This window comes from Thunnus albacares, chromosome 5, assembly GCF_914725855.1.
Source record: "Thunnus albacares chromosome 5, fThuAlb1.1, whole genome shotgun sequence".
NCBI lineage: Eukaryota > Metazoa > Chordata > Actinopteri > Scombriformes > Scombridae > Thunnus > Thunnus albacares.
This window is the reverse complement of record NC_058110.1, coordinates 26,127,108-26,153,978: the sequence shown is the minus strand read 5'-3', so window position 1 is coordinate 26,153,978 and position 26,871 is coordinate 26,127,108. Positions and strand designations below refer to the sequence as shown.

Genomic DNA, 26,871 nt, shown 5'->3' with positions numbered 1-26,871 from the left:
AAATATTTTAAGCATGACACAGCAGGCAGATGCTGTGGTAATGACGTCTTTTTTTTTGCACTAAATTTTGAAGCATTAGTCAGAGGATAAGATATAACATACACAAGTGACCTTAATGAGATGGACTGTGATATAACTTAGTCACATACCGTCTCATCATTAGTCAGCAAAATTCCCCATTTTCCAAAGTCAAAGTACTTACCGTAAGGAGACGACAGTTCCCTTTTCTCAGTAAATTTAAAAACAACGTGAACTTTATTTGGGATTGAACACATTGATGATTCATCTAAACAGATCAGTAGCCCCTTGAATGCCATACTTTCATTTTAGAGGAAGGAGGTATTTATACTGCACTTTTCCTTTCAGTTTCCCTATCTTGAGGGCTTATTGTTCTAGTCAATAATAAAGGGAATTAAAAGTGTTAATTACCAGCCATACAACTGACATACAGAGATTAGAGCAAACAAAGGAAAATTTTAAACTTTTTAGTGCCCTAAAGTAAACACGTGATTCCTATTGTGAGTACTATTATTGCTTAACATGACTCACCACATTAGTCAACACATTACTAGCTTGTGGATGTGACCTTGTGGCTGTCATGCTCTCTATTTCCCAAATTCATGTGATATTTAAGCAATGTCTTCATTTATAGATTAAAAAAAAACCCTGTCATGCTGTTGAAATAAACCAAAGTTTTCAGCTGGGTTTTGTGGCTTTTGGTGAGTTGTCTTTCATGCATCCCCTGAGAAAAAGAAAGTCCCCGGTCCCCGTAGGCTATTTGCTATTCTAAAAACAGTTAACTGCAATGCTGTATCAACAATATGCATAAGTAAATGTGTAATTATTGATTTTACAATGTACTCAAAAAGTACAAGTACACAAAAAAGCTACAATAATGATACTTGTAATGACTTGGTTTAAACTTATTTATGGCATATTAGTTTGCCCCAACACACCTTGGAGTTGTGGCTTTTCAGCTATACAATAGTGAGTTTAAAATGGTACATGTGTAGTAAACATACACACTGTTTTTAATTTCTTGTTGGAACAAGCGTAGCATGGTGGCAAAAACAAGAAGACAATGCTGTAATTTAAAACTTTAACTAAGAACTTCATCATAGGAAGTAGTCTGGACATCCGAGGCTGTTTTTTTGTTTGTTTGTTTGCTTGTTTTTGTGTGAAGCTGGTTTCCAGGAGAACTTATGTGTCCATGTGTCACTGAGACTTAGTCAAAACCTCATTCATCATCCACTCTCTTTATAGGCTGTACTGCTAAAAAGAGGAACTTGCATGAACTCAAGGGGACTTCATATATGTGTGAGTAGTCCCAGTTTAAATGATCAGAGTGGAACTAACGTGATAGCTACCGCGTAAGCTACTATCAAATTCATAATCAGGAAGTCCATTCATGCACTGTTGGCATGTATTTACCTAAAGCAGCTGTGGTAGAACGAAAGAGCAGAATACTAGAGCCAGGTCTGTTAATAGTTTGTTTTTGTTTGTTTGTTTTTTACCAGCTACACAACTCTTATGTATTTATAACTTAATACTGATTGTTCTGTTTCTGGTTCTTGCAGTATATTGATTCTCACTGAAGGAAATGAGCCATATCTGTTTACAATTATTCAAATGAAATGCAAACAGGCTATAGTTTGTCATTTGTAAGGATTAAAATGTACTTTCCAGTTAGGACATCTACACACTTTCATATTTTATCTGACTGTCAATCGTAGTGATGCAGTAGGGCCCGCCCCCTGCAGAAAGAAAGTATGAGTATGAAAAGTAAGCTCAGCTGGCAGTGGTTAGTATTTAGCGCTCTCTGAGGCAGAGCACAGACATATTTCTTCATATGTCAAGTTATTTTTCAACCCCATAACATGACTGCCTAAAGACTTTAGATGACTTTTGAGGACTGTCATATATTTTAGACTAAAGCTACAGATTCAGAGAAACAAGTGGATTTTTTTTCCAAAAACCTGGAATATTTCTTGGATTGGATTACCTGCATCTTTCCTCGGGTTGCTGTATCATCATACTACAAAGTTGGAGAGCTGAAAACAGTATGGCTGTCATCCTGTGGGCATTGGGACTCTCTCTGCTCGTCCAGGGCTGTTTGAGCAGTGTGGGACAGACTGGCTGCCTGAGATGGACAGAGGAGGGGAAGACTGATGTTTGCTGTGATGAGTGTCATCCAGGTGAGTAATAAAGGAGATATTGATCATAACATGTCCCTATGAATTTGAATGGATGAAATTGATTGAATGTGCTGTCCTTTCTGCTCATGTTCAATATAAACTCAGTTGTTATAAAAATATGTTAGCATTTAACTCACAATCAAAGAGTTTAAGTATTTCCATGTAGTATCTAATAATAGTAAAAAGCCTTTTGAGTTGTGCTCTCTTTTCTCTGTGGATAAAAAAAAAATTATATTCCAGCCTTTGAGCAGCTCCTCCATGGTGGTTGCATCTAACCGAATATAGTTTCAGTGGTTTTTCAGCTAATACCACAACAAAGAAAAAAAGAGTGGAATGATACAACTGATAAATGAAATTTGGAGTTGTGATATGTACTTGTATAAGTCATTGTAATCCCAAAACAGTAGACAATAAATGTTTTTGTTTTCATGAATAACCCGTTACATGACCTGCTATTGAAAGAGCTGATGTGATGTGACACAGTTTACAGCATAGCTATTAGTGTCTGTTCTTTGTGTGTTTGTAGGACACCGCCTGGTCAAAAAGTGTGGTTTAGACCCAAAAGATCTTTGTACTCCTTGTGAGTCCGGGACTTACACTGATGAGTCTCAAGCCTTCCGGTGTAAAAGGTGTACACAGTGTGTGGGTTAGTATATCCTACTGGTTATAAAACTGCATCGGACATTTCTCTTGAAAGATCTTGAAATCTGTAAAATTAGAAGATGTAAGAACTCTCTCTCTCTCCATGTCATATGTGTAGGGGCTCAAGTCCTTGCCAAAGAGTGCACAGCCACAACTGACACACAGTGTCGTTGTAGAGAGGGACTCACCTGTGGTGATAAGCGCTGTTCCTTCTGTTATAAAAAGTGTGGCAAAGGCGAGGAACCTACAAAGGACCGTAAGTAAAATTAAAAATGACTATAGCACTCACACGTTCTAGATTTACAGGTTATATTGATTGACAAGTCAACTGTCTGTCACAGGTGCTTGCAGAAAGTGTCCTGAAGGAACCTTCAATGACCAAGATCACCAGAAGTGTAAACCAAGGAGTAAAAAGTGAGAAACACCCTGTTTTGAAAATTAACATCTACTATTGTGACCATGTTTTGTTGTTGTTGTTGTTGACAGATTTGATGACATACCAGAAAAATCACAGGAATCCTTCTGTCACTGTTTTATTTTTTTTCAAAGGTGTCCCAATCCAGATCACCAGGTCATTGTTGCCATGGGGGATGAATTTAATGACATCAAGTGTGAGAACGTTTCAGCAGTTACTCATCCTGGACCAACCAAACCAAACCAATCTAGTAAGAGCTGATTTTGCTCCTCTATTGTTGTTGTGCTTTAATATTTACCTTTATTTGAAGCCAGCTATAATGTGTTTCTGTTTTGTACCTGGTTCAGCTGTAACTGATCTCACAGAAGATGAGTGGCCACTGGCCTTATTCGTGGTCCCCACCATAGTTCTGATGGCCTTTATCATCTTCATCATTATGATCATCACTGTGTCTGTGAAAATCCACCATGGGAAGCCAACAGACAAGACTCCCATAAAACCACAGATAATCAGAACCCCTACAGGTAATTACCACTGCACATGTCAGCAGATGTCAGATATTGTCCTGACCATGTTACATGAATGATGGTGTTTATATGGGTTGTTCATCAAGTCATTTACAACTACAATAAGGAAATATTTGATCTGTTGTCTTTATCTTATTTAGATGACCCCTGTACATTGGTGGCCATAGAGTGCAGTTTCCACGAGGCCCAGCAAGAGCAGGGCAGCAGCTCAGAGTCGCTGGCCTCCAAGGACTCCTCATTCCCGCTCATTGCATGAATGGAAGGGGACTGGACCCCACTCTGAAATCTGAAATACCTGTCAAAGTTTTGTTGAATTCAGGGAGAGAAAACAGGATATCCCGAATAACATGAGATCCTTCTTTGTAATACTCAGCCACAAGTTTGTAAGATGTCTTTGTTGTGTGAATTTACTTGGGTCTAAAAAGAGGAAACAGAACACTGTGTTCACCCAGCTGTCTTTTATCCACCCTGCTTTCCTTAATTGGAAATAACCAAAGCTATTAAGTCAGGTTACAGGCGAGACTTGGCTTAATAATTATACCAGGATACAATTATACAGTGATCTTTTTTATGACACGGAGAAGGATGGGAAATTCTGAGGGGAAAAACAAAGTGGACATCACTACATCAGTAGTGTTACATCATATTCATCATGTAAATTTTAGCGGACAGTGCAGCTATGTTTCTTCCCTTTCAGTTAAGCTTAAAAGATACAGTAATCCTAAAATAGCTATGGGAGATTTTAAGTTATTCGATTAAGTTTGGTGCCAGATAACTGTAAAAAAAACAAAACTAACAATAACAAACATTTCTAACTACTTAAACTTTCAAACAAAATGGCACAAGTTCACAGAAAGCAAGTGCCATTTAGACTAAGGACTGTGTAATATAATACTATAGTGTTTAATGTGAATGATTTTGGCTGCTTTGATATTTGCATGTCTGGGCTGTTGCATGTAAGTGCAATTTAAAGTGCAAGTGGGTGTGTAGTTGGTGTACCAAGTCTGACAACAGACAGGTTTTAGTTAAACCTGATGCTGAGCCCACATATGTCTCCTTAAATAGATGTTATTGTTTTCTCAGGAACCAATGCTCAACCTAAAAACCAGTTTACTGCTGAATTTGTACATCTGTAGCCTCAATTATGTTGCAGCTGCATTGTTAGAGCAATGACAGATTAAGTTAATTTTTTCTTTTTTTTTTCTGTAAACAGATGTTGGCTTATTATTTAAACTTGTCTATGGATGGGGATAGTATTATAGACCGTGAAAAAAACTAAAATGCTATCCCTTTTGGCCTACTTTACATTACCAGGAATTATGGACTTACCTACTGTATCATTTGCATCAAAAAGTCCAGTATGGGAGTTTCCCTTTTTCTGAATATCTGTTATCCTACAACACTTGTTAAAGCAACAGAGTGTCCTCGATAACTACTTTGGTCTGTTTTTTAATGAGGCAAAGATGTTAGTTAACAGCTCTCTTTGGCAAGCTGAAACATTCCTCTTGAATAGAAAGCACATTGGGTACGCCAAGAGAAATCTGAGATGATGTGATAAGTCATGCTCTTTGCACGTACATCTTTGAGATTCCTATTAAGTGTGTCATATGTAAATTCGTCAGGACAACTGCACACGTTATAAATATGATGGGCAAACAAAAGATTAAATAAAGCTAAAGGGTCATTTGGAAAACTCCCCTGTCTGTCCTGTACGTCTTCTTCACATATATCTTTGAGATTCCTATCATATCTGTGTCATATGGGAAATCCTCAGGAGAACTACATAGTTGGCAAATATAATTGGCACACAACATCAAAATGAGGTTCAAGGGTCATGTGGAAAACCCACAATCAGTCCTGTACTTCTTGTTGTTTGTCTTCTAGCACAATAGAGTGGGCAGCTACGTGAGACCAAGTGGAATTTTTTTTTTTTTTTAAAACATATTTCTTTTCTGAACTGTAGCAGGCGTGATCTTTCTACTGAAATGGAACATTTAGGAAATGTGCTATGTGGGCTTAGGGGTGAAAATGTTAGCCCACATTCATAGTAATGTATCACTGAATATGTATGAGTCACAACTCAAGTGAAGTGATCTCTGTTGAAAAGCCAAGAAGTTCACAGGTGCTGCCTAGAGATGTGTTACTACAGTACAATATAAGTCATACAATGACATTTTTATAAGAACTGTAGCACTTTATTCACCTGTTGACTGTTACCTGATTATTGTTATGTACTTTTAGTTTGTTTGGTTTGTGAATTTATCTTGCTGCCTTATATTTTTTACATGACTTGTTTTTACAATATCTGCCTTTAAAACTGTACATGAATAGTGGATTACTGTATACATTCTTTTTCACTCTACTCTTGACATTGTTTAAACAGCCAATAAAAAATGTAGATTTGTTATTTTTATTTGTAGCGCCTTTTTTTTTTTTTTTTTTTTTACAGAACAGTTGCATTCATAGTGGTCCACTTAAACAGTGGCATATTACATTTGTAAAAAAACAAACAACAAAAGGAGGGTTTTAAACCTGGGAATAAACATACATAAAAACAGAGACCAATGAATGAATGGTTACATGTGTGTAAAAATCAAATCAAACCCTTGTAGTTAGAGCAAATGTTCTGTATTATTAATGTTATCTGGTTTTCATAGTTGGCTCTGGACTGATAAAAACCCAGCTAGCAAAATATAAAAAACATGAGTTGAATATGTAACAAAATAATCTAAAATCAAAGGTCCACTTACTGGTCGTCATTCAGTGAACAATGCTGACTAATGTGTCATCATGTGAATCAACTTCTGTCTTAGTTCAAAGATTATCTCTGGATGTGAATGACCATTATATGTGGTTGAAAGTGAACTTTTGAACTCAGACTATTGTTTTGTCACCAAAAGGTCATAATTAAACTTTCATGCTCAAATTCCTTGGTTATATCTATATTAGGATATCACAAAACATTTTAACATACTTTGATGCCTGTTGTAAATAGTTTTACAACAAATAGGATTTCCATTTACTTGTAATAAGGTTTAAATAAGTTCATTTGATTGTCATTGTACCATTGTAAACATGCCTGAAATCCTATTAAACTAATTTGAAACAATGTTGGCAGACACTCAAAGAGTGGATGTAGCTTGACTGAAAACCACGTCACTCAGGTTCAAGGGTTAGCAAAACTTCTTGTTTGGCTTTGGTCTGTTTTGTTTTCAAGTGAAATGCCAGTATTGTGACAGCTGTGGTTGAGATATTAGTACAATAAAAAAAAGGGAAAGCCCAACACTTTTGCCAAAACAATCTTCAGGTGTTAAGATAAGTTAATCTGAGTTATGAGTGTGCAACTTTCCCATCTTTAAAAAGTCTGCCTACGAGAAAGCACCTAACTTGTTCTCCCTCAACCTAAGTAGTGTTAGAGTACAACTCTATATATATATACCAAAAAAAAAAACAAAACAATAATACCAAAAAACAAAAACCCTAATGTTACTCAACATTTAAACAATGCTGAACTGATATTAACAGTGTCTAATTGTTATATCTTGGTTATTTCCTTTTAGTCTTTTTGTTGCAGAATTTGAAAAGAAAAACTCCAGGTGTGCAGAAATTCTGGCAGGTTTTTAAACAAATATGGACAAACATGACATTTTGGATGCTGACAGTATACTGCTTAACTAAATAACAGACAAATAAATGTTACAAATATAATAAAAAGGTATACTGTTTAAATTAAACACTCATCAACACTGAAGAATTCAAACAATACTTCAATAAATCACAGAATTCCCTTTGAAAGTAATAAAGGCATCAGTCCAAAGTGTTGCAATTATTCACCTGATGAAGAAGTACTCTAAAACGCAACTTCTCTCTATCTTTTCTCTTTGTTCCACTGGTCTAAAGTGCTAGTAGGGGCGGCTGGCAGAAAGACATTAATTCTTGTCATTTTCAACCTGTAAGTACTAAGTTATGAGAACTCTGTAGCTGAACTGATATTTAGTGTTATAAAATGTTTATGTCTGCACTCTGACAGGACACCGTGTTGAAGATTATTGTTGCTTGCAATTTTCCTTCTTCTCTTTGGGTTTAGTGCGTCCCGTTTTATCCGTTTGACGTTTTGTGGGCGGTATGAAAGTAGGCTCTTCTAGGAAGTCATTTAAGCCAGAATGCGGCATGGGAAGAGACTGACTGGTTGGGCCTATATTGGAGGAAAAGGATGTGAGTGTCCAGCCATTGTTTTAACAGCTCAGTTTCAAATATTATTCGTCCTGTTTATATTACCTGTTTGTCCCACTTGAATGTTCTCTGTGCCTTGCCTCCTGGCCTGGAAGGTCGGATCCAGCTCCTCCGCAATGTTTCTGATCTGCTGGGATTGTCTGTAAACACAGCAGTTGTAGATCAGCATATGCAGTAGATAAAAGACAAATGGTAACAATATGGACATTCTTCAGTTTCACGCATATTGATGTTGGGACAATTACAATATTGTGGAGGTCGGGCTGGGTGGCTGATTTTCTGGGAAGCAGTCCTCAGTCGGGGAAGGAAGGCCCTCTGAGTCAAGTCTCTCTCGCTGGAAGTGGACAAAAGAGTCTTATTTAAAAGTCTTATATAACTTATTTCATCAGCTCATTTTAAAAATGAACTGATGAAAATACCAAATCTAACAAAGAGTAAAGTCGATCTTTCAAAAGATAAGTACAATCTGTCTTTGGAAGTTTAAACCGTTTTCAATACTGAAGACACGTTTACCTGTCTCTCTCTTGCAGCTCTTCTGTCATGATGATTGATCATCGCTCTGTGCTCGCGCCACGATGCTGGCCCTTCTAACTCACGAGATCTTCGCTTTGACTTAATTTCTTGCTTCTGCATAAAACGTGCAATTTCCTAAAGCAAAACCCCCCCAAAATACCAAAACAAAAACAATGAGGTATCATTCAACAGGTGGATGTTAAAAACACTAGATACATGGGTACTGACGACATGTCAGTTCATCATTGTACCTCATCCTGCGCCACTTGTGCTACTCTGAAGTCTCCATTGGGGTAAGAAGTACGTGGAGAGGGCTGGGAGTTCTGTGAGAACAAAACAGTAAATGTCAGAAAAAAGATGAATGAAAAGAGAAACTGATCTTCTGTCCTTTCACTTTGACTCCTCAATCACAGTGCGTCATGATAAATTCTTGGGTCTCTTACCCTCCTCAAAACCTTTTCCTCTTCCTCCTGCAGCTTGCGGGCCAGTTCTTCATCCTGTAGGACCTGCTGCAGCTCCCCCAGATTCAGGCTCGCCTCGCCTGACTGTGGCTGCGGTGACACTCCTATGGGTGACGTTTGAAGTGACAGAAATCAAATGTTAAATCTTAAATAGTAAATGGTACAGAGGAACTGAAATGACGATGAGGGCAAAGTATACCGGTAATAAAACAAACATAAAACAAGAAATTCAGTGATGAATATTACAAGTGTAGTAAAACAGAAACTGAATGACACAAACTCCAATAAAATTTGAATCATACCAAAAGAAAACAGGACGCAGCATGTAAAGGCATGTTGCTATGTTTTGAAAGAGACCGCATAGTTTTTTCTCAGGCTACATCAAGACTGAAAGACTGATGATGAGGATGGAGATAAGAATGAAAGCACACACTGAAGATTATTTCAGGACTACAGGAATTGTGGTTATGAAACAGAAAAATATCCCACTTCAGTTAGAGACCCCAAATTTCTTTAGATTGACGATGATTGAGGGAAGATGAGAGGAGCAGATGTACACAGAGAGGTAGAGAGCACAGCTTTGGAAGCTTTCACTCTGCAGATTGGAGTTGGCTGCAGTTCTAGGTGTTACAGTACCTGCTGCCTGGTGCCTTGACCTATCCCTGGTTGAATCCCTGCGGCTGCTGAGGCTTTGGCTACGCTGTGAGGCTCTGCGATGGGGCCGCTCTACTCTCCTCTCCACCTCCTGCTCCTCCTCTGAGCTTAACCTTTCTTCTATGGTCATGTGCCAATGCCTGCATTCGCTTGTTGTCCTCTTGACCCTGCAATCATTTGCATTCCTCTCCCTCTCGTCATCGTTAGTATACCTGTGCTCTTCCCACCTCCTACTGCCTCCCCTTTCTCTGTGAGTCAGATATGAGTTTCTACTACTAATTTCATAAACCTCTTCATCATGACCCTTATCATCTCGCTGCCTGTCACGGTCTTCTCTATGATCTCTCAAACTGTTCTCTCGGTATGACAATCTCCTCCTCTCCCTAATATCTCCATGGAAACTGTGCCTGGTGGTGGCAGCTCTCTGGAAGACTCTCTGATGTGGTTGGGAATCGCCGTGGGAGACCTCACTCCCGTGAAGTGCTTGGCTGTCTCTGCTTTGAGGCCTTATTTGCAGTGGTGCCCCATTGCCGCCAAACCTCACTGGCACACCCCTCTCTCTGAGGACCTGGCCTAGCATCTCCCAAACTTGGCTGCTTTCACCCTGGTGCCTGTTAGAGCTCAGGGTATTGTCCTGAAAGCGAACATGTTTGTCAGGGTTGTCCTTATAAGTCCAGGTACTTGCTAAGTCTCTGCTGCTGTGTCTACTCCTGTCAGGTAGCCTAACAGATTCACTGCGACTACATCGCCTTTCTCTTACCTCTAATAACCTAGAGTCTCTATCCTGATCGCTGCTCCTGTACCAGCCCTCATACTCCTCTCTATGATTCCTTTCCTGCTTCCGATCCCTAGGCCTCCTCTTCTCTAGGTAACCATTTTCATAATAGTCCTCATCCCACTCTCCCCTCTCCTCCTCCCGGTCTCGATGCTCCTCTGTGAAGCTGCTGTGAGTGCAAAGACTTCTGTAGTTTCTCTCTTGTGGCTGATGTAACGATGCTCGCCGTCGAGGAGGTGCCGTGTTGTGTTTTTTATTCAGTCTCTGGGACCTGACAGAGAGCTGTTCAGAGAAAACTGTGTCCAAGTCCTCTGAATCCTCACTCAAAGACAAAGATTCACTCTTGATTTGCCTAATGGAATATGTGTGTCCTTCATTTGACCATGAAGTTGTGTTTTTCTGAGCTGCAACCCCTCTTGGGGAGTCAGCCTGAGGCCCAGATGAATGGTTTGAATGGTTGCGAGAGGTAGAACGTTGCCACCTGGTGGCGGTAGATGAGTACTGCTCCTCTCCTTGTTGAAGGCTGCTGAGTGTGTGCTGGTTTGGGGATGGCGGTGCAGGACTGCTAGCGCTGCCTTTAATAATGCCAAACATGCAAACACAAAAGCAGGGAGGGTGGGTGAGGCTGTTAGCGGGTACTATTAGACAAGTGCAGTTAATAATGACACATAGCATTAAAAACAGTTGCATGTCACTTAAGTATGAGTATTTGTTAAATTATTTATATAAGTGTTTTAGATAAAACTAAGGCATTCCAATACATTTATAGATTGGAATACAGATATACTGTCATGCGTAAAAGACAATATAAAAGACAACATGTGATATGCATGCAACTGATTTACAACACAACACATTATGTAGAAAATAAAAAAGTGTGATAACTATGTGGAGCATGTTCTGTTCATGTGGAGAATGACTTAAGTACAACAATCGTAAGCAGTAGCAGTGGAGCAAAGCATGGTCAGTGAAAAGCTAAGGAAGCACTGGGTTTTGTCCTACTTTAATTGCAACAAATATATCTCTGCAAATGTCTGCATACATTTAGTTAAAAACATCACATCCTGAAGAAAGTAAACATTTTGCTTTAAAATTATTTTGTAACAGACAGAATGACAAAACTTAAACTGTACCTTCACTACGACCCTCCTGGCCTCTGCTCCTCCTTCTGGTCCTCTGCTCCTCCTCTTCCTGCATTTGTTTAGCAATTTCCTGTGGTGAAACAGGCAGACTGATTACTTGTTTGCATTATAAACCATAATGTTTAACCAACATGAATTTAGGCTAATTGAAGGTTACAGAGATGGAGCTGTTCTGTCACATAAGCAATTAAACAGACACATATTTAACGCAGTTTTTTTTTTGGCTTTGAGAAAAATGTAACACTTAGTGACTTTGTTACAACCCATCAGTCCTAACCTGTATCTTCTATCAATAATAAGGTCATATAATTTTGTTCATGAGGCTCATTTGCCCTTAAGTCAAAACCAACCATGAAACTAACTCACGGCACAGTTGATAATGGACTGTCCTGATACCCTCATAACATGTTTAAAGCATTACAAAATGTCAAAACCAAAACCATTCACTGTGATTTACCTCTTCTACCACTGGTGTGCAACCATGAATTGGCAAGACTTCAAATATCTTGTCTAAGGCATCATGTATACTTTGTTGTTTTTAACCAGCAGGTGGCAGCATAACATAGACCATGTAAAAAGTAAGCAAGGTAACAAGTTAACCCCTGATTCAATGTCACAAGAAATATTATCTTAGGAAACTTGATTAATGGCTGAGTTCATTTGCACCAGGGTTGTGTTTTTCTGTTAGCTTGATTCCACTACATATAAATATTGAGAGAAGAAAACTCTTACACTGTATATACTACTTTGTTTAACCTAGTATCACTCCTTGCCTCCTGAGCTCCCTTCAATTTGATCTATGTTGTTAGTGTTCAAGTAACAACAACATTGTAACATAAACCAAACTCTCAGATCCTGTTAGGAGTTTACTGACTTTACATCACGAAGAGAATCTCACTCTATCTAGTGTGCGAGCTACATTTGACATGTCTACAGAAGAGGCTATACCAAATGCAGAGCCATGTTTGGTGACTTAGTGCCACTGTGAGGTGACCCGACATCTTAATAGTGGCTATTAAACACAAAGCTGACTCTAGGTGGCCAAACTAACTGTTCTAGGTGGGGCTGTGGCTAACTCAGTAGAAACTAGGAGACTACATGAGAGACAAGCTAACTTTTCATCTCCTTCAGCCTGCACTCTGGTCCAGAAAAACTCCAACAGAAGCAGGTCAACAGGACTGTTTCACTTGAAGTAACACCTTGTCACTGGGGAATGCCAGCTCTTACCAGAGCTGCTATACTTGTCTACTCTCTGAAGGAGAGCCCCCCCCACCATGTCTGTGTTGTTTTTTTTCTTTGAAAAGGCCAGATCTAATAATGTTCCCTACCAATCAGCAAATTCTATCAGTGAATTCTATAAAATCTCTCTGTATGCTGCATCTGCAACATAAATCATAACTAAAAGCTAACGCAGCTCCTTTTGCTTTGCAATCAGAGCGTGTGTGTCAGCCACTTTGCCAGCATCAGCAGACAATTAACAGCTTGCCATGGCAGGTTAGGTGTGGAGTGCCACAGGGAACTGGCATTTAAAACTGCACAGCTTGACGCCTTCTGTTCCTTAATTAAAGGCACTATCTACAGGGAGGCATATATTTAATCAACACCTCTGATCAGCCGGTCATTAAGGTAGGTAGGCTAACAGGAGTGGTAATAGTTCATTTGATCCTAACATCAACACTCATAAAAAGAAATTATTACATCCACAGAGGAGTAAACATTCAAATACCATGTGCTGCATAACCTGGCATGACTTTTAACCCAGTAGATAAACTAGGCTTTCAAATTTAACACTAAGTGTACACACCTGAGTCCAAACTCAACCCCTTTAATAATGATGAATGAACCCCACAGCCTCTATGACCTCACATCCTTCAAACAAGGAACTTTTATAATCCTGTTCAAGGGAGCCTTCTCTAAAAAGGAAACTGCAGGGTAAAGGAAAATATTATGCTGGAGCAGCCTTGTGACGCAGACAGCTCCACTGGACCAGCTGGGGAGTTTCGTGGCAGAGTTGGCATTTTATCCCCCACATTGCTCTTGTCATTACACAGCTCAACTCCTCATTTCTATTGGTGGACTGTTTTTTTGTAAAGCAACTGATGTTCAGAAATGCACATGCGCGCCGTAAAAATGCGCAGAGACATAAAAACAAAGTTTTTCAGGGGCTTCTGAGTGCATACTGGAGCAGCAAGGGAGAGATGATTGATGGGTACCATCTGGTTGCCCTGTTGTGTTTGGGTTACAAGATGAATTGTTTTTTGTATTAACACATTTTGGAGAAATCTAGTGTTATACCACAAATCAGAAAGTAGGGCATATGGACAACATATATGTAACCACAACTATCAGAGTTATCTGGATATTATGATGTTATATTTGTATCCAAAATCAGATGGTGAAAAAAACTTTTATAACTTAAACCAGACTTAGAGTCCACAGCCATGCTAGCAGCTCTGAGGGGCTATAATAGTGAAGCTTTGAGCTGAATGCTAGTGTCAGCATGCTAACATGCTTATAATGACAATATATGCTGATTTTTAGCAGGTAATGTTTACCATGTTCACGATGTTAGTTTAGAGTGTTAGTCTGCTAATATTTGCTAATTAGCACTACATGCAAAGGACGAGTGAGCCTGATGGGAATAGTTTTGCAGGTATTTGGTCATAAACAAAGTTCTATTGGTGGACTGTTTTTTGCATTGTGGACTGTTTTTTGCATAAATTCTTGATGGAAAGTGAAGGCATTACCAGAGTTGTTACAATGAATCTCTGTTAAAAATCTCATGGCAATCCATGATATATACTGTAGTGTTCAAGACATTTTGCTCAAAACCACACGTCAACCTCATGGTGGCACTAGAGGAAAAGTCAGACAATCACCAAAGTGAGTACGTTTCATCCTCTGGGGACCATGAATGTCTGTACAAAATGTCGTGGCTATTCATCAAGTAGTTTTTGAGATATCTGAGTCTGGACCGAGGTGGTGGATCAGCTGACTAACTGAACAATGCTGCTATCCGTAGTCACACCGCTAGCTTGGCTAAAGTGTCAAGAATTTAAAATGTCATTATATGAAAATATGGAGACATGAACGATATTAAAGAATTATTGCCCAGCTTTACCACAAATGAGAAATGTCCTTTAATCTAACTCGCAATGTCATTAGGATAACATTTAACTAACCTGTTTGGAAACCCAGTGACAATGTTAAACCATATAATGGGAGGATAACCAAATGAAGGCTGAGTCACTCCTGATTAAACACTGCCCTTAGATGGCGTTTTACTTAACCTGCCTCTTCCTCTAACTGTGCAATAAAGGTTTTACACATAACAAGTGTGCACATTCAGTGAGACTATATGTGCACACATGAGTGCAGTCGGTATGAAGAGTTTGATGGTCCATGTCTCCAATCAACCACCAGAGAAATTGCTTGAGCCATCATGCGGATGGGTAGCTGACAAGTTGTGTGTTTAACTGCTGACTTGGCTCCTACGGGCCTCTTATGGTACAGAGGATAAATCAGAGGCCCAGAGCAGCACTTTTCTGCAACTACCATTCATTATGGACTCAGTTATTCCTCAGAGAGAGCAAAGAGAACCATAGGATATTTCCTGACCTGCTGGTAACAGGTAGCAAATAAATGATATACAAATATGTCCCGAGTGTCATACAAGTCTATGAGTTCCTATGCTGAATGTGCTTTCACTAAGTTTACAGATTATGCTGGTGCTATTTTAAATTTGTGCCTACTGCCATGGTTGCCCCTCTGGATTACATTATGCCAATTTTTGTCTGCACTCAGTATTGTAGTTTGAGATACAAGGAATCATTAATCTATGTTTAAAAGCAGCTATTTTTACTCTGGACACCATGTGAAAAATAACTTTCAACAAGCCTGAACATCTAGCGAGTCCAATAATTCCGCACTGCATTATGACTATGTCTACTATGTCTCAAACCAGACAGTGGTTTGACATGTTTCTATGGACATTTTGATACTTTTTTCCCCGACTAATAAAACTCAAGAAGAATTCAAGTGGACCACAGCCACTTTGTCTGTGAAGAAGGAAACTAGCCACTGTCTTTTAACATACAACTTTCAGGCCAATATGGGGTGAGTGTTTGATACTCAAAGGGCAGAATATCACTTTAAGTCTTGATTTCGTTTTGTCCGGTTTTCTGTTTTATCATTGCAATGTGCCAAAGCTGAACTTGTTCATACAGCGTCTGGCTCTGCTCTGGTTACTGCTGGCAACTTGACACCCACGGGAAAGGATTTGTTCCTCTTTCAGGAGCAAATCCCTCAAAATATTTCTCTTTACAAAATTTGCTGTCATGTCTGTGTCTTCTTATTAGCTGGGATGGCATTCAGTTTCAAGCTAAGCTTAACACCGTGAAGTTTTTAATTTAAAAATGACAGAATGAGTGACTGCTAAAGGAACACTGATTTTCAACCTTGTTTCCAGATATCAGTCATTCAAAGGTTATGTCTTTATCTTCCACAATAATTGGTTTCCTATATTGTTGTGACCAGCTGTATCTTAGAACCACAAAGATTTGTTTTCATCTCTCTAATGCACTGATGGATTGATAATTTGTACAGTCCACCAATCATATCATATGATGGACTGCATGGTCACTCACTACTTAGTGTGAGTTTACCTCCCACAGCCTTCAAAATGCAAATCAGGTGAGCTGAGGACATGTTTTTCTGTCTAATGAATTGGCTTGCATTGATGTGATCAGGATGGACATGTTTCATCACAGGATAAAAGGTGATCACTCAGAACAACTTTGTATTGATTTGCAGTGACTCTTCCCTCTAAGGGGACAAGTGGACCCAAACAATGCCAGCAAAATGCCCCCCCACAACATAACAGAGCCACCAGATCCCCTCACTATAGGGGTCAAACATTCAGACCTGTACCAGTTTTTCCTTTAATTTGTCACCTGTCTGTATTATCGGAGGTGTTAGCCATTTCACCTGTCCCTTTTCATTTTTGAAAGATGATCTGATACATTTTGTGTTTAAAGTATTATGGGACAGGTTAATTAGTAATTTGGGCAATAAAATATGTCTTATGGGCAAAGAAAAATGAATAAAACTCACCCTTCATTGAAGCTTCATTTTTGTCTGGCATGCTTTAGTAAGCCTACTGTCAGTGTCCCAAGTATGACATCTTTTCATTTCAAGAGCACCTTAAGCAAATAATACTATGAGAAATAATGGTCTAATACAAACACTGATGGGTGCGGATTTCTAAATTGAAAAGATGTGTCATATAAAAAGTGGTCAGTAGATAACTGACAAGAGGATTCAGGTGACATCAGAACTGACCTTTGTACTCTTTATACTGGGTTGGTCTGAGCATTTCAAGTTGAAAACTTCTGGATGAATCTAACTGGAGTATGTATTCACTGTGAGAAAGGCTGTGAATCCTAATTCCTTTCTGAATATAAATGGTGTAAAAGTGTAGTTTGGACCAGATGACCACCAGCGTAGACTGAATGTCCACATTGACCTTGGACCTTGTAAAAAACATTGATAGATCTTTAAAGCACTGGAGGGACTGGAGGGATGTAATTAGATGCGGACAGAATTAGATGGGGTATAACTGTTTCTGCTCACCTCATCGTCCCTCTCCCTCCTTCGGGCTTCCTCAGCACAACGCTGGATCTCCTCTTGAATCACACGGGCAAACTCAAAGTCCTGCTCCTCACTACAGGGACAGATAGAGGAGAAAAGAACTGCTGAAACTTGTTACTTAACAACCAACACATGATAGACAACAAAAATTCAACACACTGCAATCAACAGTAAATACATCTGCATCGTAAACGTACATACAATATAGTAAATTTGCATTAATAGTGCCTATACTATATATTATCAAATAGATCTCTGATTTTAGACTCTAAAACCCAAAAACTACACATCAGCAGTGGGTGTGTGTTTGGATCAGGAAGAACATGCACTGATGTCTGAACAGGGTCACCTACAGTTGTCTGGAGGCCTGTCTGAGGAGGGCACTCTGCTGGGCCTGTTCCTCCTCTTCCTCATCCTGCATCCTCTTGGCTATACGGATGTCATTCTGCACCAGCTGGTTCTTCTGGATGTTGGTGGTATAGAATTGCTCAACTGTGGATGTAAGGCAGAGAAAAACAGAGAGGGTAAGGCCGTATTCAATATTTACAATAAAGGAACATGTGTGATCTAGATTTGTAAAACATTAATCACATGATTAATGCGTTGTTTATTTGAAACATCCTCGGCTTACATTTGAGGAATCCTAAACACAGAAAGTAAATTATATGTCACATTGTTAACTATGCAAAGACAAACCACAACAGTGATTGTTTTGAGCTTGACAAACATAAGTTCATACATAACTACCTTAGGTTTCCCAGTTTGCCTTGAAAAACCATAATGTGTTCTACAGTTACTCCACAAAAACAAAATATATATATGGCAGTCATAAAACAGCATTTTATTTAATTATGATTTATTATAAATCTGTCATTTGTATTAACATAACATAAAGTACACTCCTCAGCTAAATTATTTATCGAGATAACTAAATATGAAGACTCACAACACAGAAAGTGGTGATTCACTATACCAGACTTGAGAGCAGCCCACATAATATAAATTACTCTACATGTCTGTAGTATGCAGCTGTGCAGCTGTCACACGTAGCTTGACATTGGACTTACTCTCCTGCTCCTGCAGGTGGTGTGCCAACGCTCCATCCTCCAGCACAGCAAAACACTGGCACACTGAAACAACAAAAGGACAGCGACACTTCAATACCAGACAAAAGGTTACAAAGTGTTGCGTGTTCAAAAATGCATAGAGGGAGAATATAACCGTTTAATAAAGTGAGCAGTTATCCCAGCTTGATGATAACTAAAACAACAGAAAAATGACAACAATGTTGAGTGGCTCTCTGGGCTCCATCCAGAACAAGAGCTGAACTTTTCGACACCCTAAAAAGAGACAATATAGCGGAGCTTTTGGTTCAGCACTTTGTTTAAAAGGGAAACAATACAGTATAAGTGCTGTATGTTATGATGGCTCTTTATACAACTCAGACAAAGACAGAGGAGTATGCCTTAAAACTTTAGAAAAAAAACACAACCACACACCACTCTGGCATGAATATGCTGTAAAATATATAGAAGGCTCTCATAAAAGCCCCATCATAACAGGGTACCAGTGCTCCAGAGAAGCACCAAGTGTACACAATTATTACTGTCCTCCCAAAGTCACAGAGTTTAGTAGCGGTAAAGCAAAAAAGGACCGCCTCTTTCTAACAAAAGCAATAATGTGACACTCTCTGAAAATGTGCGTGTACATCTTATATAAAAAAGCATTACAAAAGAATATCTTTAAAGCTGTTGTTGAAAGGATCTCTCATTCTTTTATGAATGCGCTCACTATGACTACCAAATTAAGATGCAAAGTTCAGAGACTACCCCTTCACAGGGCAGCCAGTGCAGCTGGTACAAATGTACGTAGAATGAAATCTAAGTCTGTCATAAATCCAACAGCTTTAACTAAGAGCTCTCTATGCACCAACTGTGTCTGGTTAACCATATCTCTGTGGCAAACCAAGTCTTTCATGACCGTTCAGTCTGGCCACCTGCTGCTGGATATGTTAATAAAGCGTATCAGTTTCATGTCATTAATTCTCTCTCAGCCTTGTCCTTTATTGTCAGAAAGCTGACAAAGGCAGAGACTGGAATGAAAATACAAGAAGTGTTCAAACGTGAGAAGTTAACTGCTCTGTTCTGACCTAAAGAAAATGTAAAAATCCAGTCATATGGTTGTGATATACATATAAATTTTTGCATTACTCTTTGATCTGCACATTAATTTCAATCATTTCAGAGCCTGCAGACGTTTATTCTCATATATAAACATGTCAAGTGTTTACAGTAGTCCTTAATGAGTCACAATAGCCCAGCTATGTGCTGTAGTGCAAATGTGCTCCAAGTCTGTCAAACAAACTCAAAAGTTACTCAAGAGAAAATAAACAGACAGACAGACAGCAGCACTTTTGTCCATCTGTTTCCTCCAACTTGCAGACACACAGCTCCACGTGACCAGAAAAAAACTGCTTTGCCACTTCACTTATATTTTTTTTTTTTTATCAGGAAACCTAGAGAAGCTGTCTTTTCCTACAACGGTGCTGTCGAATGCCAGGAGAAGGACACAGAAGAGATTTAGCTCAGTGCGGAGGGAAACGTCTCCAACCTGAGCCAGAGGCAGGGCCAATTAAAAACACCTGTCCGACCACTAATCCCTCTGCTAGGCTTATCAGAGCAGGCTGGGTCACGTCTGTGGATGCAACAGCTACATTTAAATCCCTGCACTTAATACTTGTGATACTCAAGTATTCCATTTATGAGCTGAGTTGATGCACATAAAAGCCATATGTTGTTTGTAATAACCTGTCAAAGTTCTTAGCCCGGCTATAAGCAACTCGGATACGTTTTACACTGCTGTAACACCATAAACTAAATCATTAATGTTAGAGAGGATATTTCTATATTATCTGGAACACTATCCCAGGAAAACATGGTAAGCCTGCTGTTGTAGTTGTAACATGCTTACTTTATTTGATAGCATATTGTTAAAGTTGCAAAAATCAGTGAACTACATACATGACTGTTGAGAAGCAAATATGAAGCAGCAGCTGCGATACTGTGCATATAAACCACGCTGTCGTCATATGCACTGCAGGGGACGAGTCAAAGCTAAGAGTCGCTTTCAGTTTGTTTACTTGAAGCTTCAATGACGCTTTTTTGATCCTTTTGTCAGAAGAAGAAGAAATCTAAAGCAAAGAAATGAAAAGAAGAAGAAGAAGCCAAGCAAAGACCTCAGAAGTTTACTTACCAGCTGAAGTTGTGCTGGATGGTATCACGGATGATGAGAACAAATTGGAGGCCCCGAGATTCATTGTAAGAGAGACATGTTGCGCCTACAGTCTACAGCTGTGAGCATCTTTACAAAGTACAAACACATTAAAAGATCAAGCGTTCAATCCATCTCAGACTTTAAGAATGTTTCTCTGTGTTTGTTCGTCTTGGTAAGTTTGCACTCTTCAAGACAATTTTTGGATGGTTTCTCTCCACGGACACAAACACACTGACTTGGCATTCCTTGATCTCTATCTCGCTACTGTTTTCACATTCATGCTCTATTAAAAGTGAGTCATTTTCTCCTTCGTTATTGCTCTGCCGTACCTGAACTACTAGAGTCTGCACCAACAATGCGATGTTAAATTTCAACATTTACAGAATCGTTTCTGGAGTCGATACAACAGGTCAAACTGAGGATGTCTCCTCTTTGTCCTGTTCTGTTAATAGGGGAAGTGAGAAAAACAGGCCTCTGAATCACTGCTGTGGTCAAATCTAGTCAAATTCCACTCCTTAAAACCTCAAAATGGAGAAACTTCTGCTAGGAATAAGTCTCTGGTATGTTTCAGTCTATAAAGGCTCAACAGTCAAAGTTCATAGAAATCACCCTGACAATACTAAGCCACCAAAAGGGTCTGTTTACACCATAAATGACCCCGTAAGTCTACACCCGAGAGTTAACCCATACCAAGACAGACATGCATTACAACTTACACCTGTCGTGGAGCTTAAGAGACTATCCGCTAAATGGATCTCCAACCTGCCCTTATGTGTCCAGTCTGTCAATGAGGAGGGATTAAGTCAATGCCTTGGTTTTAATCCGACAGGACAAATTGACAGTTCAAAACATGAGTTTACTCTTGAGTCCGACTCCAGAATTGAAAAAGCAGAAGAAATGACGGAACGAGGCAAAGATGGAGGCGAATGACAGTCGGTCTGTGTGTATAAGTGTGTGTGTGTGTGGGTGTGTCTGCATTGCGGGTTAACTTGTTTTTCCAAAGTCCTAAAACTACAGTCACATTACCCTATAGGGGAGGGACATGGAGACTGTGTTATTATGACTGCTAAACAGGTTTTGAGGGACAGGATGTGAGGCATTCAGGGGCCAACAGTAAAAACAAATGCTCAGTGCGAGTCAGTGTTTTCATAATCTTAAAAGAGACTCCTGCTTTAAGCTTCTTAATAAGGGCACTGAAAGGACCCCTTTTAGGCCTGTGTCTGTTTCCTAAGAGGATAGCGAATCAAAGATCCAGCGGAGAACAGAAATTGGCTGTGGCATTTGAACACGGGAAGCTAAAATCCAAATAGGGGTGAGATTGTGAAGAGGAGTGTAAAGGCCAAGAAATAAACAGATAAGATTTCAAAAATATTAGCAGTCTGTGCGTGTGTGTGGACTGTCTCTACCGTGAGAATGTGAGAGAAGGGTACATTACAAAGCAGGAAACCATGACCTTAAAGTTCAATTATTTCATATTTTTAAATACCGCTGAAGAAAAGGGGGCCATTTGTTACCTTTTTGCTGATGTAACTAAATAGTCATCTCCTAGGTGGATGCGTGTGCACTTTGTCTTTTTAGTAGAAGAGCTGAAAAACTCCAACCAACATAAGAGAACTGACAGCCAATCACCCAAACCCAAAATTATGCAGATTGTCTCAGGCATCCAGCGCAAGGTAGCAAAAGATCAAACACTAACAGAGATATGTCTCTTTCATCTTCGCAACCACTTGGATAGCAGCAGTGGCAAGTGCCTGCCAAACAAAGAAACTGGCGAAAGGAGAAAATGACAAGGGTTCTATTTTCAGCCAAAATCCCCCACCGACCGCCCACACGCTCTCTCCCTCTCTCTCCTCCTCCTCCCTGGTCTGTTCTGTGTTCTCCTGCTCGCTGCTTTCTGCACAAAATTTCGCCAAAAAAAGAAAAAAAAAAAAAAAAAAAAGTGTCTGTCCATCTCACAGCTCTCTGTGTTTTGTTATAAACTAGCATTAGGCCAGCCAGCTCATGAACTGGACCAGGTTGTCATGGAGAACAAAGAGAGGTGAGGGGTAATGGGAGTCTGGGTCAGTTGGTGAGAGTGAAATTAGGAACGGGGGGGGGGGGGGGGGGGGGAGGCGGGGGAATTCCTCTGGGAGCTGCATTCCCTCGGCACATCAGGCTATATCAGGAGCAGCCAGAGGAGGGACAAAACAGGAACTGATAAGGGGGGCAGTGAAAACAAAGAGATTTGACTTGGCCGAGACTCTCGGATGGGGAGGAAAATGAAGGAGAAGTGGGACACGGCGAACTACAGCTCTTAAGGAAATTGAAGCATAAACACTCACAATGGGACATTAAGTGAGCGACTCCCGTGCCACAGAGCGTGACAGCAACACAGTTTGACAAATTTGTCCTGTTTAAGCAGATGATGATGATGATAAGCAGAGAAACGAACACGGACCAGACATCTGCTTTACATACTGATATTGTCTCAATTAGCAGTTTATTGCTGCTATTACCGGTTTTGTTTGTGCACTGGCCTGTGCTCGATAAAGCATGAAAATGCAAAGCCGCACAGTGTGCCCTTTGTGTATGGAAACAAGAGTGGTGGAGTGCTGAATTATCTCCCTTGATAAAAGACATGCAGACCTATTTCTATCCTATTCATTAGTGTGGACGTGTCAAACACTGAGTCAACGGTCTACACTCACGCCACAGCTTAGACATCCCTTACCTGGGAATGTTTTCATACTTACATACAAGCAAGCAAAAATTAATTTAGAACTGCATTAGCATAACAATGAGACAATCTTGTATATTTTTAAACAAATGGATTTTTTTCCACCACCAGTTTGCAAACAGCTCTCAAATGTTAAACCATTTCCCCTGCTATAATCCTAATTCCAACTTGCTGTTTCTCCATATCTGAATGTCTGCATATGTTGTACAGTCAATTCATATTTGAGGTCTTACAGTCCAGAGACCAAACATGCATCATAGTTGCACTGTTTGAGTTAAATTGACTTTGAAATTAAATTTAAACTAAACAGTTTTTCCATTAAGGTTTTGGAACTGTATATTCTACACAATGACTATTGTATTGCAAGTCAGACTATTTCAATATAAAGAAACAAGCCTTCGTCTCTTGAGTGGGAACAATTTCTTTCCCCAAATCAGGAACAGCTATCTCATTCCTTGCTCATATCTGCACCCGGCATACCACACGCACCTTATGAGATCTCTCTCTGTACTATTGTACTGTATGATAGGACCTGTGAATGCCTGCTGCATATAGTCAAAACATTTAGCAAGCCACTTCCTATCTGTGGTGGACACAGCATACTGATATCACGAGAATCAAGTACAGACACACATAGTCAAAAGAAAAGCCACCATTACTCTTAAAACATACACAAACAAAAACCCATGGGAAGTTGTCTCATTCTCTTAAAGATGCAGCAGACGGGTAGTCAAGTCTTTTCTTAACATCCGCTGTGCTAAAGTATCCCTACTGGCTCAGTTTTGTAGCTGACCCTGACCTCTGACCCTTCCTATGGAGGGGCTAAACAAAAACAACTTTTCCCCAAGACAGACCCATAAAGCATAGCACATTCTGCACATGCCTTTTCCATACGCTGTGGGATGCACGGTTTGCTTTTCTTTTCCTGCAGATGTAGGAGTTGGGTCAGTGTAGAATAAGTGCTTACCTTCCTGGACACGTGGAAGGTTGGACTGGTCAATCTCCAGCTCTGCCATCACTGTCCCAGTGCTGTCACTGCCTCATGGTGATACTGAAGACCCTGGCATCAGACAGGGATTGTTGGAAGTTATTATCAAGCAGAATTAAATGGGACCTAGAAGCTAAGCACAAAGGAGATAGAAACCAGGCTACATGACGAGACATTTGCACATTATTGTCTTTTTCTTAACCAGAAAACTGGTTTATCTCAGTGACATTCATGCACAAAAAGTCAAATAACAAACTCACTAAGCTAGCTGAAACCAATAGCTAACCTTGCTGATATCTAACTTGAGCAGTGCTGCAGTGAACACTAACTCGTGTCTATAATGTGAACAATATCTGCATTGCAGAAGGCCACTGCTGTTTGTCGAGCAAAGTAAATTTACCACCAGACAAACATTCAATCACTCTGTGTACCAAAGAGTCATTGTTTTATAACCTACCTGTTCCCACAGCACGCTGCCCACACAGGCTCAGTTATCCAGTGTTGTGTATGCACACAACAGCCTATTCAACAAGTACCAAACATGACAGCGAGGTGTCAACTTTGGAGTCGTCCGCTGCTGAGTCGCACTTTCCCTCTCCCTCCACTCTCCCTTCCTCTCTTTTTGCTGTCTCCACAAATTACCCAAAAGGTCAGGAACGTGCTTGACGGTTTCTAACGCCTGTACTGTGCTGTGAATTTTTAGAGCGACCCCGACGGTTGTTGTTCATCAATGAAACAAAGCCCCGTCGACCTGTGATGGGAAGCCAGGGCGGACAAACTTTAGCCCACAGTCTGTCGCTCTCCGGCTGCTTCTTCACAGCTCCTGTTCGGCAGCAGTGGGGGCGGTTAACGGCTGCTGCCTTCAGTGCTCCTTCAAGCTCAGACTTACCTCTGCCAAAGTTTAGTCACGATGATTGCTTAAATGTTTTATTCGACCTATGAAAAGCAATACCCTTTCTTTTAACTATTTTGAAAAGTACACGTCAGTGTTGAGAGATTTGTAAGGCTTGTAAATATTGTACAAGACTAGTCAACTCATGACGAAAGGTTAGACTGTGAAATACAGAATACAGGGAAACACACAATAACTCAATCCTTACAATGTCATACAATAATGTAATAGTAGTCTTTTACCATCAGTTGGTGATACCTTCATCACGTAATGTTAAAACTCGAATTTAATACAGGCCCGAGCCACGCACACTTTCGTTTGCACTCATTGAATTGCAATATTTCCAACGGCTCTTGAACGCAGCATTCAACCAGCCAAATGTTCCAGTCCCTCAAAGATTGTAGCTGGGATGTATAATACTAGCAGTTTTTATAGTCTGTATTTGATTAATCTAACTCCAATCATTAAATATGAATGGAAAACAGAAAAATAATACATGGTGTACCGCCAACTGCCCAATTTTTACCAACTTTTTCAAAGTTTGCAAGCACAGCTCCTGTTCAGCTGCAGTGGTGTGCAGTGTAAAATAGCCCATTATTATAAAAAATTACAAAATTGCAAGATAAGTATGGAATTTACAGTCATTAAACAACATTTCCAGCAATGTGCAGCAGCAGCAGCAGCTGGATGGAGCTAGTTTTTTTCTATTTATTTATTCAGATGGACAGGAAACTGCCTTGCTTGTATGTCTGATGTACAGAAAATCTTTTTGGAAGTCTTACTTCTGAGCAGGATAATATGCTGCTTTTAAAACCTGTCTTGGAAATGTCACTGATGATGAGACTTCATAGATTTTGTTTAAGGCTACAGGTTTTGTGGCAGATTCGATTTGCACCCCGTCCATCTGAGATTCTTTGAAGACCGATAAGATAAGGAAGAAAAAGGAAGTCTGTCTCCGAAGATTATATTTTTAACCCCACAGAGCCACACAGAAGAGTTTACATTGCAAGCTGATTTGAAATGACAAAGTGTACAGTTATAAGGCTCTTCTTAAAGTAATGTTGCCCTCTGCTGGTTGCACTTATGTCTGACATGTATGACACCACATTTTGTACACAAATCATAAACCTGTTGTTTGATTTGTAGTAGCTTTGGGACCCATGACTGTCAGAACATTAAGACTAACTGTAAGTCATTCTACTGTTACAAGATGTATACAAGGCACTTCACTTAAATAATTTCAGTTTGTGAAAATATATACCTTTTTGTCAAGTACATTTCAGTGGAAAAATATTTTTGTTTCTACTTCAGTACACTCATCTGACTGTTGGCTGCAGTCCGTTATATTGAGATTTTATTTCCAAACAAATGGTACACCCACAGAATATAATGACTTGCTGTGTTTTAAACCACCCACCAGGTGAGATCTAGTCAGACCAAGCACCACTTTGAACAGATACATACAAGATTAAAATGCCGCTTATGTATTAATTCAACAGAACTCTACACTCCAAAAGGGACAAACTCACATTTAGTACAGTTTCTTTTGCTAATTTTGTGTATTTTCACTGCTTATATTTGTTCATATGCACATTTAACATTTAACATAAAAGCAGGACTTCATTTGTAATGGCACTGAGATGTTGCTACTTACTTATGGTAAAGATTTACTTCAAGCAAATACATAGAAGTATATAATATATGGAAAGTATATGGAAATATTTTGTCACAAAATTTTGTTTATGGTGAATGGTTGGGATGTCTATATCTTCACCGTCTATAAAACACAATGATAA

At 39.6% G+C, this 26,871-nt stretch overlaps 2 protein-coding genes across 3 annotated transcripts; one reads left to right on the top strand and one right to left on the bottom strand.

Annotated features, from left to right (window-relative positions):
- The first annotated feature begins 1,793 nt into the window (after positions 1-1,793).
- On the top strand, positions 1,794-7,215 carry LOC122982233 (tumor necrosis factor receptor superfamily member 9-like). Its single transcript, XM_044351399.1, has 7 exons — positions 1,794-2,195; positions 2,722-2,841; positions 2,956-3,093; positions 3,179-3,251; positions 3,387-3,502; positions 3,600-3,776; positions 3,920-7,215. The coding sequence occupies exons 1-7, from the start codon at positions 2,063-2,065 to the stop codon at positions 4,033-4,035; spliced, it is 873 nt and encodes a 290-aa protein (XP_044207334.1). The 5' UTR covers positions 1,794-2,062; the 3' UTR covers positions 4,036-7,215.
- A 171-nt stretch (positions 7,216-7,386) lies between these two features.
- ccdc187 (coiled-coil domain containing 187) lies at positions 7,387-25,082 on the bottom strand. Of its 2 annotated transcripts, XM_044351397.1 has the most exons (13): positions 24,641-25,082; positions 24,163-24,255; positions 18,274-18,336; positions 17,560-17,698; positions 17,189-17,279; positions 11,549-11,627; positions 9,623-10,990; positions 8,969-9,090; positions 8,777-8,848; positions 8,526-8,660; positions 8,258-8,346; positions 8,058-8,152; positions 7,387-7,974 (listed from the first exon to the last, which is right to left on the bottom strand). In XM_044351397.1, the coding sequence occupies exons 2-13, from the start codon at positions 24,209-24,211 to the stop codon at positions 7,826-7,828; spliced, it is 2,451 nt and encodes an 816-aa protein (XP_044207332.1). In that variant the 5' UTR covers positions 24,212-24,255; positions 24,641-25,082; the 3' UTR covers positions 7,387-7,825. The 2 variants fall into 2 exon arrangements, with proteins under 2 accessions (XP_044207332.1, XP_044207333.1); XM_044351398.1 differs by lacking the exon at positions 9,623-10,990 and having other exon boundaries at positions 24,641-25,044.
- Between the last annotated feature and the right edge of the window lie 1,789 nt (positions 25,083-26,871).